Raw genomic sequence first — 15,262 nt, 5'->3', positions numbered from 1 at the left:
TGAGTTTGGTGCCCCTTGTCCGAGTCCCCCCCCCCCCCCCCCGTCCTGGATGCATCCCTGCCCCTCTCAGAGCCTCGCTGCTTGGGTCTCATCACTTATGCACTCCTGTGACAGGATAATTTATTGAGATGTTCATGGTTTTGCTCCCCTCCCAGTTCCATGCTGATAGCCCAGCCCTTTGGTTTTCCTAGCCTCGGGGAACTGTGCAAGGCTGAACACAACAGCTGTTTGAAGTCCGATGGCTCATCCTGACTTTGGAAAAAGCTAAACTTCTGGAGTGACTGGGCTGGGTAATCCCAAGGGATGGGGAGAAGAGGACTGAAGCAGAGCAGCTAGCTACAGAATGGGCAGAAGGGGGCTCCTGGGAGTGCTAGGGACGTGTGTCCAGCAGCCCCACCCCTGACTGGTGGCAGGAGCTGTGGAGGACAGCAAGTGGTGCACGGGGCGGGGAGGGGGGGGGGGGGAGGCTGGAGCCCAGGCACTAGGGTTCTAGCCTCAGTGCTCGGAAGTAGCAGAGGAACAGCTGAATTGCCGCACCTCGAACCTCGAGCGACCACGTGACCTGAGACAATGGGCATCTCTGTGTGATCACAGTAGATGGATGACAGGTGGTACCTCCTCCGTGCTTAGGCCCAAGTGGGACAGAAGGTCCTTGCACAAGACTCTGGAGGAAGTGGCAGGGGGACCCCAGGGATGGTTGAGATTGCATTTGCTGCCAACTCATAGGCTTAGTGTGAGTCAGATTGGAACTGACTTAACAAGAATACAGACACGGAGTATTTCTTGAGTTTGTGCACCAAGATTTCTACCTGCCACACCTGTCTGTTGTATCCGCACCGTGGGGCTAGGGCTGTGCCTCATTCAGAATTGAATCATCGGGACCTAGCAGGGTGCCTGGCCCATAGTGCTCAAAATGTATATGTTGAACTCACTTTTCCTTGGTAGCTACAGAAATCTTTCTAAAACCCAGGTCTGCCTCAGTGATTCCCCGGCAACCCTCAGAATAAAATCCAAACCCCTATCGTGGCCAGAAAGCCCACCGTGATCAGAACCTGCCTCCCTCCTGGCCTCATATCGGCAGCCCACAAGCCCCACCGCCCCCCTACCCCTGCACGCTCCTCTCCTCTCCAGCCAAGCCACACGATTCACAGCTTCCCAGACCTGCCAGGCTGTTTCATGCCTCTGTGCCTCCTTTGCTTACCTGGCCCCTGCCCCTTTCTCCGCCTGCTGAGCTTTCAATTAGTCTTCAAAGCTCAGCATAAGTGTTTCCTTCTTTAAGAAGCCTTCCCTAATGTCCTCCCCACAAAGGCGGAGGAGACCCCTCCAGCTCTGGAGCCTGCTGCTCATGTCCTGGTCTGACTCCCTCTTCCCCTAGTCCTAGTTCCCAGATGGCAGTTTCTCTAGCGTGGTGAGTCCCCAGTGCCCCGCACCCTGCCATGTACACCACAGGCTTTCCAGAAATGTTCACTGTTCACTGAACATTAGCCCTGACCCTCCATAGACTCATGATGTGACCTTGAGCCACCTCTCCCCTCTGTGGGCCTCACTTTTCCCCTCTGCACAATGGGGGTGGGAGTGGAGCTCAATGGTCTCTGAGGGCCCTTCTTTCTCTCAGCTGGGCTGGGCAGCAATGGTGCGTAGAACACCACTCACCTGTGTGCCCTGCAGGCTGGCCAAGGGCAGAGCACGCTCAGACGTGCAGCTGCATCTGTAGTACCCGGGCGCGGCCGCCTGGGAGCAAGTCCCTGCCTATATCGGTGCACGTGACACTCTCGCACAAAAGCATGCATGGACTCCTGGACATCGATGCTCTGTCCACCCAACCCCCATCCCCAATCAGCCACTGGCCTTGACAGTGAAAAATTCAGCAGGAGCCAGAGCTGCCAGTCCCGCAGCAAGTTAATATGCAAGGAACGAGCCTCCTGCAATATGCAAATCCTGAGGCTGATGTCCTGTGGGACTTTCTCCTTTCCAGGCTTGCACATGCAATACCCTCCCTCTACCCCCAGGTCTAGACACAGACACGACTGGCCTGTGGCATGAAGGGCCAGAGCTTTAGCTCCAAGTATCCCCCTCTTGATGTCCTATGGGAACCTTAAACTCCACATTCATTCCTTCATCCATTCAGCAATATCTATTAAGTTCACATCATGTGCCAGGCGGTGGTATATGTCAATGAATATCACCCTGTCCTGCACTCAGAGGTTCACAGTCTAGTGGGGGAGACAGACAATAAACAGGAAACAGGTGCTATAGTTTCATAGGGGGAAAGCAGTACTAAGGAAGGATTAGGCTGATGTGATACAAAATGACTCAGAGGGTCAAGGGGTATATAAGGAAGGCCTTTCTGAGGGGATGGCTTCAATCAAAAGATGAGGAGCCAGCAAAGCAGATAACTGGGAAAGAGGATACAGTACATGCAAAGGCCCTGGGGTAGGAGAAAGCATGAAAAGTGTTTGAGGAGCAGAAACGAGGCCACATAGCTGGAGCTCCATCAGTGAGGAGAGAGTGGTATGGGACACATCAGAGCTTGGGCCACAGTAGGGAGACTTAACTTTATTCTGAGAGCAAGGGAATGACCCTAGAAGGTCTTGGGCAGAGGAAACAAAATCCATCCCTTCTCTCTGCATCTCTCTTCCCTGGTGTCCTTGTTAGAGACTATGTCTTCCTCATCTTCACATCATCAGTTCCCAGTGCAGGGCCTGGCACGGGCTGACATCAGACAACGTTTGCTGAATAAATGAATGACCAGTTCGGGCTCTCCTGGCTCAAGGCTTGAATGAGTGGCTCAGAGTGGGTGAGCTGGGCCACTGGGGAGTCCTTGGGCAGCTCAGATGGGAGTCATCTGGGCGAGATTAATATATTTAGGTGCCCTGCCCACTGAAAAGAATCTGGTGTTCTTCATACATAATTCATAATAGAAATAATACTATTCTGTGAAGCATAATACTTACAAGCATGCTGAAATGGAGACAATTTCTTTTTGGATTTTTCAATTGCAAACTTCTGGATAAGTTCATTGAAGCAGAATTTCTTTCTGTGTGTGCGTGTGCGTGTTGCTGTCAGCTTGCTGGTGCCCCACGCTGGACTATCTGCCCCTTAGGTCAACCATGCTAGAAGGCAGGCCTGGCACAATGGTCTCCTCAGTGATATGGTCTTGGCTTTGGGCTCAGACCCACGAGGAGTGCTAAAGGTGCCACAGTGGCCCAGGCCTAACTGATAGCAAGTGGTGCATAGCAGCGTTGTTGGCAGCTTCTCAAGGCTTCACCAGATGTGGCAGGTGCTCAGTGCAAGAACTCCTAACACCCCCTGGGCCACCAAGGTTTGCTGCCCCTGCCCATCTCTGACCCTCTGAAAACCGTACAAAGTGACCAAGGTACTAAGAGACTTCTCAGAGGAAGAATCTAGGGCTCCGAAAGGTTATTTAACTTGTGGTCACTCAGCAAGTGGGGATCAAGTTGCAATTTAAGCATGTCTGGCCCCTAAGCTGTCTCCATTCCGCTGCTGATGGTGGGTGGGCCAGAGTAGGCCAGAGCGCCAGGGGCCACAGCCTACCTGTCCACATCTGATCCCCAGAGATGGCAGGAACAAACTGTGGAGCTGAACCCAGCTCAGCCTTGCCGTGGGCTCTGCCCTCCCCCTGGCCTCTTTTGCTGCCCAGCTGAGCTCTAAGCTCAAAGCACTCCCAAGCCCTTCCCAGGGCCTAGAGCTGGACTCTTGTCTCAAGGTCTCCATGGGGGTCCCACAGCATTATATAGACACAGTGCTAGGCACCCAGAGGGGCTCCAGAAGCTTGAACGGAATAGCCCTTGGGCTCTGAGTCCCAGAATTCTCTCTCACTTCTCTCCCACAGTGGAGGACTTCACAGGTTCTATCCATCATTCAATTCCAACCGCACCTGCTCTACTTATGGACCCTGCAGGGAATTAGACTCAGTCCCTGCCTGGGAGGAAGGTTGACCTCCCTTCCCCACCTCAGTGTGCTCCCTGGAGACAGAGCTCGGGAAACTCAAACAAAGTAGATCAGAGATTCTCAGGGAGAATGGGAAGGTGGGTGGCTCAGGGCAGCACCCCTACGTACAGGCCAGTTTTCCCAAGCCAACCCCAGAGTAAGCTCTGCCACCACTGGGCTGCAGCACACTCCACCCCCGCAACCCCCAGTGGGTGGGAAGTGACAAATGAGCCTGAGGAAGCGGAGAAGGGGAGGCAGCGATCGATAGCATTAACATGATGCCCAAATTAAATATTGACTTTCTTCGTTGACTCTAGGGATGCCTGGATTGATGGCTGGGGCTGTGCCATGCACCGCATGGGATGGGGACATACCAGCCTGGAGCAGGCCCAGTGGGGAGGCTTGCGGGGAGCTCCCCTCCCCCGCTCTTCCTGACCAGCCTGAGAGGGCTGCAGGGAGCCCAGGGCACATGCCCGTATCTCCATCTTGTACCCTGGGAACTCCCCAGGGAATCCAAAGTTTCCTCCTCCCAGAGGTCTTAGAGCTGAGGTTTTGTTGAGCACCCACCTCTACCCCCCATCCCCTCTTCGGGAATTGCAGCTGGCCAGCAGCCCAACAAATGAGCAGAATCAATCTCCATGATGATATCCATTACCAGGTCTCAGGACCCTGCCACCCAGAATGGCAGAGCTGGTTATTTTTGGTCTGTCATTATGTAGGATCTTGGGGAGGGGGTAAGAATGACCTCTTCGTTGCTTGGAAACATTCCATCATCCTTGCCAGCTAATTCACCTTCAGAGCCTACAGCGGGCCCTGAGCTTCCTCTCCCTTTTCACAGCCCCAGTTCAAGAGTTGTCTATCCGGTCTTCATTTCTTCACCTCCCTTACTCTACGGCCACTTCGATACGGCCTCCTGCCATACCCAAGACCCTAGTCCAGCTCTTTGTGTTCCACTCCTGTGTGTCTAACCACAGTTAGACTTGTGCTTCCTACTTGAAATTCCCCTTTGACCATCTCCAAGGTATTTCCAGGTTAACACGCTCAAGGCCAAAGTCATAAGGCGTCTCCCCCAAAGCTGGTTCTCTTCTGGTGCTCCAAATCTAACGGCACAGTTGTCCATCGAAGTGCATAAGATAGAAGCCCATGAGTCATCCTTGGCTCCTTCCCATACTGTCCATATCAGGGGCTGACAACCGCACTCACTACATACACATCAATTCCATGCCCCCTCCACTGAAACTTCCCTTCATGGATGGTCTCCTCACTGGTCTCTGCATCCATCCTTACTCTTCACTAATTACCCACCCCATCCATTTCCCATTCACTCAGAGCAACCCTGTTAATATATAGATCTGATCCTGCCAGTGTCCGACTCAACACCCTTCTTGACTTCCTACTAGCCTGCATGCCAAAGCCCTTATGGGAGGCTCCTCTGCCCTGGACACTTAGGATGTATGTTGAGGGCCTGAGAGGGTAGGGGTCTTCCTGGGGTTGGTGGCCTTGGAGAAGTACAGGGAGGAATAATAGGGGGTGCTAGGGATGGCCCTAAAAAGCCGCAACTGTGGGACCCCATAAATTGCCAGGGTAGGCAAGAAGCCTTGAGGGACATAAGTCCAGAGAGGCAGAAGTTGGCAACATCCTGCACCCAGGGTCTCCCTCAGGCCTCCTTGGTCACCTAATTTCCTTGTAATTGGTGCCTAATGGAAGTGAATTAAACCCTATTGAGTTTTAATGTGTCTGTTCAAGTGCCAGTCCTAACCTGCCTCCCTTCTCCCAGGGTCTGGGGCTGCAGGTAGAAGGAAGACAGACTGTGGGGTGGGGGGACAGTCTCCTCGGGACACCCCCTCCCTGTCCACCTGTATCCCCTGAATACCTAGATTCCAGGAACACTGACTTAGGACCTACTTCGTGCTGGCACTGTACTGGGAATTTTCCCTGCGTCACCTTCTTGAACCCTCACCACGACCCAGTGAGGAAGTAGTACTTGCACCTCCTTTCCACAGGTGACACTGAACTGACTTGTCCAAGGTCACTGCCTTTATTCTGTCTAGAGCTGTGCCGTCCAGTATGGTAGCCACTAGCTACACATGGTTACTGAGCACTCAGAATGTCGCCATGCTGAATTGAGATGTGCTGTCCATGTAAAACAAACACTGGATTTCAAAGACTTAGTATGAGAAAGAACATAAAGTACCTCATTTGTAATTTACGGATCATGTGTTGAAATGATGTTTTTGACATATTGGGCTAAATATATTATTTAAAAAACAATCTTGGGATGCCTGGGTTACTCAGTCGGTTAAGCGTCTGCCTTCGGCTCAGGTCGTGATCCCAGGGTCCTGGGATCGAGTCCTGCATCGGGCTCCCTGCTCAGTGGGGAGCCTGCTTGTCCTTCTGCCCGACGCTCTCCCTGCTGGTGCTCTCTCTCTCTTTCTGACAAATAGGTAATAAAATCTTATTTATAAATAAATAAATAAATAAATAAATAAATAAATAAATAAATAATCTCACCTTTCTCTTTTTAAAAATGGCTACTAGAGAATTTGAAATTTACAATTACATATGTAGTTTTCCATTTTTTTGTTGGACATTCTCCCAGGGTCTGGTCTTACAACGGTAGGGCTGGTCGGCTCACCCATGACCCTGCCACGGCTGGGAGGCAAGGGAAGCTGCTGCTGAGCTTGGGTGAGCCTCTGGGGCTGTCTCATCTCTTGGGGGGGGTGCGGGGCGCCAGGTCCATTTCAGCACCCTGGAGAGCACCGTGGCTCCCCCTTGGTGCCTTGTAGAGATAGCATCAAGGCCTAGGAAGGAATAACTGGGAAAGGGGTTGATGTCACCTGCAAAACGCTCCCCATGAACAATATCCGCGAGGAAGGCTAGGTAAGAATTATCGATATCCCCATTCTGCACATAAGGAAACCAGTATCGGTTTGTGCATTCCCTCCGTTCACTCAGTAAAGATCCACTGATGCCTACTCCGTGTGGGGCCCTCGACTGAGCACACAAACCTGAACCAGGTCGACGTGAAGGACACCAATTCTGCGAGCAGTGTGACAGTGAAAGTGTGTGCCAGGGCTGAGGGAGCCCGGCGAGTGCCGACTGCTGAGATGGGGAGTTCAGGGATTGCTTCACAGACGGGCCACTTGGGCTGGCGCTGGAAGGGTGAAGGGGTTTGTGCGTGCGAGCAGGAGGGAGTTCCAAGCGGGAGAAATGGCTGTGCCTACGCACGGAGGTGAGAGGGGTCAGGAGAGGTAGGCAAAGGTCACATCACCAAGGCCCTTGCATTCTAGGCTAATTCTAGGATCCTTAGGAGGCTTCCGGGCAGGGCAGTGGCTGGGCCAGGTGGATAAAGGCCTGGAGACAAGAGGCAGAGAGAGTAAGGACGACGACGTGGGAAATTCAAGTCCAGGAAAGAAATGACAAGTTGTTCGCTATCAGCCGTAATGGAAGGGCTATCAGGCCTACAGATAAGGAAACCCAAGGCTGATAGGGCCTGTCCAAGGTCACACCTCCCACCAAGGCAGTGCCTGGGGGTGTGAGGACTACGGGGCAGAGAGGCGCAGAGCCTCAGCCCAGGAAAACTCTGCCCCCGACCACAGACGTGGTGAGTCTCCCGCCTCAGGAGCCTCTGCTGCAGCTGTGGTTGCTGCTTGAGCAGAATCAACAAGGTGAATACTAAGCTGCCTCAAACCAGATGCACAGCAAAAAAACCACAAGGGGTGGGGGGAGTAAGCACATGGTAGCTCAGCCCCAGAGATCCCAGTGGTGGCCAGCGGAGCCCAGGGCCGGGAAGAAAGGAGACAGGAATACAGGAAAGATACTGAGAAGGCTCTAGGTGATAGCTCCAAGGAAAACTGACCCGTGGTGTTTGGCAGGCGGGGCAGGGGGGACCCACTGGCACAAGGTCACGGCCAGGAGCTTTGTTGTGCCAATCGTGCCCATCATAGCACCCCAACCTCTGCCTGGGCCAATCACAGCCCTTCCTTGGGGAGTTTCTGATGGGAATTTAAGAGAAAGTTTCTTCCTCTCTGGGGGCAAAGCCAGTGATGGGAGCTGCAAGGAGGCCTGGGGCGGCGGGGAGGTGAGGAAGCTTGTCTAAAAGAATGAAGCTGACACAGCTTTAAGGGACAGAACATCTGGAGGCACTCTGACCCTGGGTCCCATCACCTACGGACAGCCACATGTGCCCACCACTGTCCTCGCTGCAGCTTGCAACTCCTGAGTGAACAAAGTTCCCTTTTACCCAGGCTGGCTGGCCAGGATCAAGATTCTGCCACTCACAGCCACAAGCCCCAGTATAGTCACTTACAAGGTGTGGGAGTTTGGGAAAGTCATGCCCCCTCTGTGAGCCCTGATTTCCTTATCTGTCAGATGGGGGAGTCACAGTACCTACCCCGAAGCCTCAAATGAGGTTGTGCCTGAGGGAGCCCTGTGCACAGTACATGCCTGGCCTGCCCGAGGGGGGCTGGGGAGGCCTGGAAGGCTCACAGGAATGCAGGGGGCCTGGAAAAGCCCAGGGTCTAGGGGCACAGGTCTGAGGACTCTGCTCCAGCTCCTCTGACCAGGCCCACAGCAGGCAGGATTCAGAGAAGACTGGGGGAGCCTGGACCTTGTGGCCAGCCCCTCCTCCAGGGGGGCTTTTAGCTGTGTCCCCTGCCACAGCAGCCAGTCCCTTCCCCCTTTTCCCCTATCCAGGCCCCCAGAGCACCTAGCCCTTCCCTCTGATGGGTCAGCCACCCCCCGAGACTGTCTGAGTCCCTGGGGAGCGGCCCAGGGGTGCCCGTGCTGCTGAATGACCAGGCCAGCAGGCACACCTGTGGCCCCCGCTCCCGATGCCGCCTGACCACAGGAGCACCACTGCACACACCGCAAGACATTTCCACATGCCGATCCTACACCCCCTCTTCCCGGGTGCCATCATCCACTCGGGCGTGTGAGGAGTACACCCCAGGATGAATCTCACACCCTAGCCCTCTGGCCCCAAGCCAGCCTGGCCCCTTCCTCTCTACACCCACCCTGAGCCCTGGACCCCGAGGCTCCACTGTCACCCAGCGCCCAGCAGCTCCCCTGCAGCCAGGAAGGTCGGGTCCCAGGGAACTGAGCTCTAGCTTCCTGTCCTATCAGGGGAGGCTGATAAAGATGAAGGGGGGTGGCTCCACCGTCCACCAAGCCTGGGCTTGAAATCCCAGCTCTGACTCTGATAGCGACCTTGAGCAAGTCACTTCCCAATTCTGGCCTCGTTTTCCCATCCACAGACCTAAAACCTTCCAGGTTATTCTGAGGGATCAGGGGTTGTGTGTGCGAAGCTCCTAGCACAGAGCACAGCATGAGACCAAGTGCCAAGTGATAACAGCTAAACCTTTAGAAGTGTCTTCCATGCCAGGTCCTCGCTAAGCGCTTTGCACATACTAACATGTCTCATCCTCTTAACCCTATGAGGTAGGTACTATTACCAGCCCTATTTCACACAGACCAAGGTCACTAAGCTCTGCCTTGGCTCCAGCCCAGGCAGTCTGGCCTCTGAGTCCCAGTGAATAGCAGCCATGACCATCATAGCCAAGGGGTAAGGCCAGCTGCCAGGGGTCCCATTCCACATTCCCAATCTGCTTATCGCACCCAGGCCCGGATGGGAGACAGGATATGCCCAAGGTCATCCAGGGAGTCAGGGGCCAAGATAGAGTCAGAGCCCAGGTGCCCCCTCCCAGTCAGGGCAGGCCTGACCTCATTATACGGTTTGATGAGACCCAGTGGGGTGAACCAAGGAGACAGAGGAACAAAGTTGGGGTCCCAGGGCTGGGCCTTCCCCCGGGGGGAAGCAAACAGTTCAGCAGCAAAATCCACAGAGTGAAGTTTATTCCCGACAAAGTTTCCCTCCCCCCTCCCCAGCCCGGGACAGGGACAGATAGCTGGGGTGAAGATGGGGGGCCTCTGAGAAACAGGGAAGGGCCCTGGCCCCCCAGGCCATGCCGTGTCTGGCTCCCCCAGCCCGGCTGAGTCCACTGCGCCTCCCTGCCCAGCCCTCGGGAGAGGGGAGGGGGCGCCGGCTCCTGGGTGGTTCCAAAGTGGAGTGTGAAAATAGAGAGATATATATATTTATACGCAGTGGGCAGTCCGGTGTGGCACTCACACCTCTGTCTGGAAGTCACCATCAGGTGGCTCTGTGGGCTCCCAGGCGGCTGCTCGGTGCAGGCCCAGCCGTTCTCGGGGCTTGGGGGGCAGCGAGCCCAACGTCATAGACTTGAAGGTGCTCCAGCTCTGGTGTCTCCGCTGTTGGGACAAGCCAGGATGCTCCCCAGGGCTAGGCTTCTCCTGTGGGAGGCAGTGGGAAGGACCCGTGCAGATAGGCCAATACCCCCTCGCTCATTGTACAGCACAAGCTAAGAAGGCCCAGAGAGGGCCAGAGAAGCCCAAAGTTACCCAGCACCCAGGCACCTGAGCAGAGTTCAAACCCAGATCCGCCCGGCTCCAGAGCTGGGTTCCTGAGCCCTGTGCTCTGAGAGGCCCCTGGGGTTGTGCCTTCTCTGTGCCCACCCTCCTCAAGATCCTGTCGGAGCCCCTGGCATTGCCCCCCTTTCCCAGGCAGCCCCAGAATTGTCACTTATGCCATGGGTAGCCCTTGGTGAGGCAGGGTGAGGTTGCCCAGGAAGGGGAGGAGGGCTGGGAGGGAAGAAGCCCCTCAGAGCCCACCTAACCCTGACCCAGCCCAGGCGGGGGACTTAACACTAGACACGCTCCGTTCGGCTGTCCCACCCAAAGACACATTCCACCACTTCTCCCTCTGCAACGGGGGCCATGGGTCAGGGTCCGACTCTGTGGGGCCCTTGTCAGGTTGGGCCCTGAGCTGTGGGCAGGGAGCACTTGGGAGGAGCCCTCACCTTGGCTGTGGACTGGCTATGGTACCGGTCAAAAGTGTGGAATTTCTGGTTGAGCTCGTGGTAGAGTTCCGAGTGCCGCTTCCGGGTGTGCATCACCTTCTGGGGGCCACAGGGGGTGAGAGGAGGCAGACCGCACCGGTGGCACTGTGAGCCAGCCCCCGCCCCCCCCACCCCGTCACTCAGCATCCTGGCTCCCCGCATCTCTGCCTGCTGCTGGCCCCCTAGGTCAAGGCCTGGCTCTCCCACGACTTCCCAGCTCTGGGCTTGGGCTCAGGTCGGGGGGATGGTGGGAAGACCCCACAGAAGCCACAGGCTCGGGGCCTTGGGTCAGGCTCTGCAATGGGGCTTTGGCTCCTGTTAGGAGTGGACCCTCTGGGAACAGACACCACAGACAGATGCTCCCCAACACACACACACGCGCGCACACACACACGTACACACACACACACACACACAGTGGACCCTCCGGGAACAGACACCACAGACAGATGCTCCCCAACACACACACACACGCGTGCGCGCGCACATACACCCCACTTACCTCAAAGTCCAGGTCTGAATATCGTAACTTCTTTCGCTGGGAGGGAGCACCAGGGAAACAGTGAAGGAGAAAAAAGTTTTTTAGCACATGCGGGGGCTTTAGAGACAGGAACCCTGGTACCGAATATCTGCCTCGCACCTCCCCGCCAGCCCGCGCCCAGGAGCCAGGAATCCTTAAGGGCAGCCCTCTGGGGTTGGAGGACCAGGGCAGAGGCCTGGGGGAGGAGGAGCTGAGGCGTGACCCCACCACAGGCCCACACTCCCGCCGCTCCTGCAAGGCCCACACATGCCCGAGCCTGCAGGCAGACCCTCACAGGGAGTGCGCGCACACAGACACACCACAGACACGTGTCTGCCCGCGGTGCCAAGTGTCACAGAGACATGGATTCCCGCATGGGATCACAGAGCAGACCCTCCTTCCTCTGTGCCCCGGACTCTGCCCGTCCGCCCCATCCTGCCCCATCCTCTGCCAGCCACAGGCTCCCCTCTCCTTGGAACCTTCCACTTGCCCTGCAAACACAAGGAGTCGGGCTTCCAGTCCTTCCTTTGACCCTGCCTTGTTGACAAACCAGGTCTTGCCTCCCTGGCCTCTGCACCCCTCCAGGCCCTCATTTGCCCAAGAGCACATTCAAGGCCCCATTGACCTATGCAGCATCCAGCGCTGTTCAAGCAGGAGGCCTTAGAGTCTTAGCATGTTGGCACCAGGAGCACTCATGAGAGCAAAGTCAACTGTCCTGGGTTACATTGGGGAAACATCAGGGAGGAGGCTAAGACCACCAACTAAGATCTTCTAAGTCTTGGGCCCAGCAGACATGGTCACCACCACTGGCCTCCATGACGCCACTCCCTCCTGGTCCTCCCACCTCCCTGCCTGCCCCTTCTCCCCACCATCCCTGGCTTCCCCAGCACCAGGCCCTCCACGCTCAGCCCTAGACCTTCTCCTGCCCTTGACCACGCATATGTGTGTGCCCTCCCTGTTCTGGCCACATCTCTCCTTCTGGAGGCAGCAGGACATCTCTTCCCATCCCCTGATGCCCACAGGCACCACATACACAGCTGTGCCCAACTAAAAAAACTCCGAATTCCCCGCCCCAAACCCACTCCTCCGCCTCCACTCCACCGCAGTTGCCTGCACCAGAATTCTGGACGTCATCCTTGACCCCTCAAGACACCGCCACATTTACTGCTACCTCCCACACACAGAGCCCCAAACTGGCCCCTCCTCCGTGGCCCAACCCCGGGCAGGTGTCCACAGAACAAAACCTGCCGTGACGCCGACCGCGCCCCTCCCCGGCGCGGCTGTCATTTTGCCTTTGTTCTGCCTTCCTGTGTCTGCCATCTGCAGCAGGAGCGGGCACCAAATGTTCAAGAAGCATTTTTGGGAGAGAAACTAAACTTGCAAACCTCTAGCTGCTAACTTAATTTCCTTTGTGCGGAGGATGGGGAGAGGTGTCAGAGGCCAAACATGAGCAGCTGATGGCGTCTGAGCTGTGACTCCTGACCCTGCCCTTATCCGCACTTCCATCATCCCTCCCAGAGTTCTAGAGTGTTCTGGAGTTCTACAGTGGCTTACTGCTTGTCACCTGCCTGTTCCCAGTGATTCTCTGAGGAGGCCGGAGAGAAGGTGGGACATCCACAGAAAACACACAGGCAGTGAGACAAAGGGGCTCGTGTTTTCTCGGGAAGAGAGGGTCAATGACCAGAGGCCTAGCGGCAGTGCCCGAGGCGGATTTCAGGGATGTTAACAGCATCAATTTCCAATTACCTAGAACTTTCCACTGGCTGCACACAGAGACAGACGTTTTCTAACACCCAATGAATCCTAGGAACAACTCTACAAAGAGGCTGCCCTCTTCCCAAATGAGGAAACTGAGGCTCAGAGAGAGAGGATGCTCGCGATCTCACGGCTGATCAGTAGCGCCCGATCCACACTCAGACCTGCCAGACTCAGCGACCCAGGCTCCCAGCCCCCAGTGTAGCTTCCCTCACAACCCAACACCAGGCCCCTTCAAGGAAGACCCGTTCTAACCAGTCACCCCAAAGGAGGCCCTGAAGCACGCGGGAAGGCACGTGGGCACTGAGTCCCAGCCCATCTGAGGAGCTCGGAGAAGCCAGAATTCCCTTGTGTTGGCGGGAGCACACACCGAGGAAGGAAGGCACGGTGTACACACTCCCAGCCACTTCGTACAAAGGGGCCGCTCGGGGCAGGGGGCGGGGCACTGCTGGCTGCCCCCCCCCGCCCCCCCCACCCCCGCCACTGCTGCCGCCTGCGACTCAGACATCGCCTTGGGCGCACGGGGAGCAGGCCTCCCACCCCCAGCCCATGCCCTACAGCCCCTCACCTCCAGGGAGCCCAGCTTCATGGTGGAGCCCGGCACAGTACGGGGCATGGTCCGGCTGCGTTCCCCCGGCTCAGATACTTGGCGGGCACTGGGTGTCGGTGGGGGCGGCTGGAAGGTCATCCCGTAGGGGTTCTGCAGAGACCCATAGGCAGGGCCCAGCCCCAGGCCCGAGTGGTCCACAGACAGGAAGCTGGGGTAGCCTTCAGGGTGGGCCAGTGTCTTGGCAGCCCGCCGAGGGGTGCCCTCGGGCCGGGCCCTTGGGGGCTCTTCGCCAGCCCCGCCCCCGCTGCCGGGCTGCAGGCTCAGAGTCCGCCGGGGCAGCACCATGTAGTCCCCCTCGGAGCCCGGCTCGGGCCGAAGCCACGTGAGGTCCAGCTGCCGCAGGCCGCCTTCCCCACACATGTACACGGGGTTGGCCTCCTGGGGGGGCGGTGGCTCCCCCAGCCCTGGTGAGGCCGCCATGGGCACCAGGATATTCCCGGGCAGTGGTGAGAAGCTGAGGCCGCCCTCGGGACCCACAAGGCAGGACTTGGGCTCCTCGTCCTCGTCCAGGGACAGGCGGGACAGTGTGCCCGTGATGGTAGATGGGTTGCAAGTGTTGACCTCCTTGAACAGAACTGAGGGCAGGAGTGGGAGAGAGGTAAGTCCTGAGGAGGAAGAGTCCCTGATGCCCTGGCCCAGGCTGGGTAGGTACCAAGCCCCTGAGCTTGGACTGAGTCCAAGGAGAGGAAACTGAGTCCCGGAGAGATGGCTAGGTGGGAGACACTCTCTCACACACCAGATGGGCTAAGAAGAGGGGTCAGACCGGCCCAGAGGCCCATAGCAAGGCAGGGCAAGGGATGAAGCCAAGGGCCAGGTCCCACAGGTCAGCGCCTGGTGCAGGTCCTGACCTCTGACCCCCACAGCCCCAAGGCTGTCAAAATGGCCTTGCTCCTCCCTTCCCCCCACCCCTCCAGCAGCTCCTCCCCAGGAGCCAGAACTGGAAAGAGATTCTGGTAAGAAGTATGGAAATGATATAATAATGTGATAGCCACTCTATGCCAAGCATCCTGCTAGGCATTTGATGTCCCCTAATTCATTTAAGGCTCAGACAAGTAAGCCGTTCGCCCAAAGTCACACAAGAAGCAGTGTTCACAACTTCGACTCCAAGTTAGGGCTCTCTGACTCTACAGCTAAACCCCACAACCAGACCGTTAACAGGGCCTCCCATGATCGGGCTGGAGGCTTTCCCTTCTTGCCCACCCCTGGGGAACATTCTCGGCTCTCAGGCAGACTCACCTGTCTGACAAGCCAGATCCACATCCTTTTCAAAGTCTGACTATAGGCAGAGAGGAACAGAGCGGATGGGCAGAGAAAGGATCCATGTATCAGGGTGGGGGGGAGGGGGCTCAGGCCCCTCCCCAGCCACCCAGAGGGGCTGCCTTTGGCACACTGCCCGACGGAGCCCAGGGGGGCCCCACACAGGGTCTTGTCCAGCCTCGCCCGACAGGTAGGAACACTGAAAGGGGAAAAGACTTGCCCGATGCCACCAAGCTGTCAGTGACTGGGCCTGAA

General features: G+C 56.7%; 1 protein-coding gene across 1 annotated transcript in view; it reads right to left on the bottom strand.

The window, feature by feature from the left end:
- Positions 1–9,813: 9,813 nt before the first annotated feature.
- ADGRB2 (adhesion G protein-coupled receptor B2) overlaps positions 9,814–15,262 on the bottom strand; it is a 29,559-nt gene continuing 24,110 nt past the window's right edge. Inside the window, exons 25-29 of the mRNA XM_088023021.1 lie at positions 14,987–15,026; positions 13,709–14,325; positions 11,368–11,403; positions 10,827–10,925; positions 9,814–10,260 (exon numbers count right to left, since the gene is read on the bottom strand). Of these exons, the coding sequence (XP_087879147.1) occupies positions 10,075–10,260; positions 10,827–10,925; positions 11,368–11,403; positions 13,709–14,325; positions 14,987–15,026 (978 nt within the window). The 3' untranslated portion in view covers positions 9,814–10,074. The remainder of the gene's footprint in view (positions 10,261–10,826; positions 10,926–11,367; positions 11,404–13,708; positions 14,326–14,986; positions 15,027–15,262) is intronic.

This window comes from Eumetopias jubatus, unplaced genomic scaffold (assembly GCF_037043125.1).
Source record: "Eumetopias jubatus isolate StellerSeaLion01/CBP00866 unplaced genomic scaffold, mEumJub1_p1.0 scaffold_4, whole genome shotgun sequence".
NCBI classification, from domain to species: domain Eukaryota; kingdom Metazoa; phylum Chordata; class Mammalia; order Carnivora; family Otariidae; genus Eumetopias; species Eumetopias jubatus.
The sequence above is the reverse complement of the archived record's forward strand: the minus strand, read 5'-3'. Positions and strand labels throughout refer to the sequence as shown.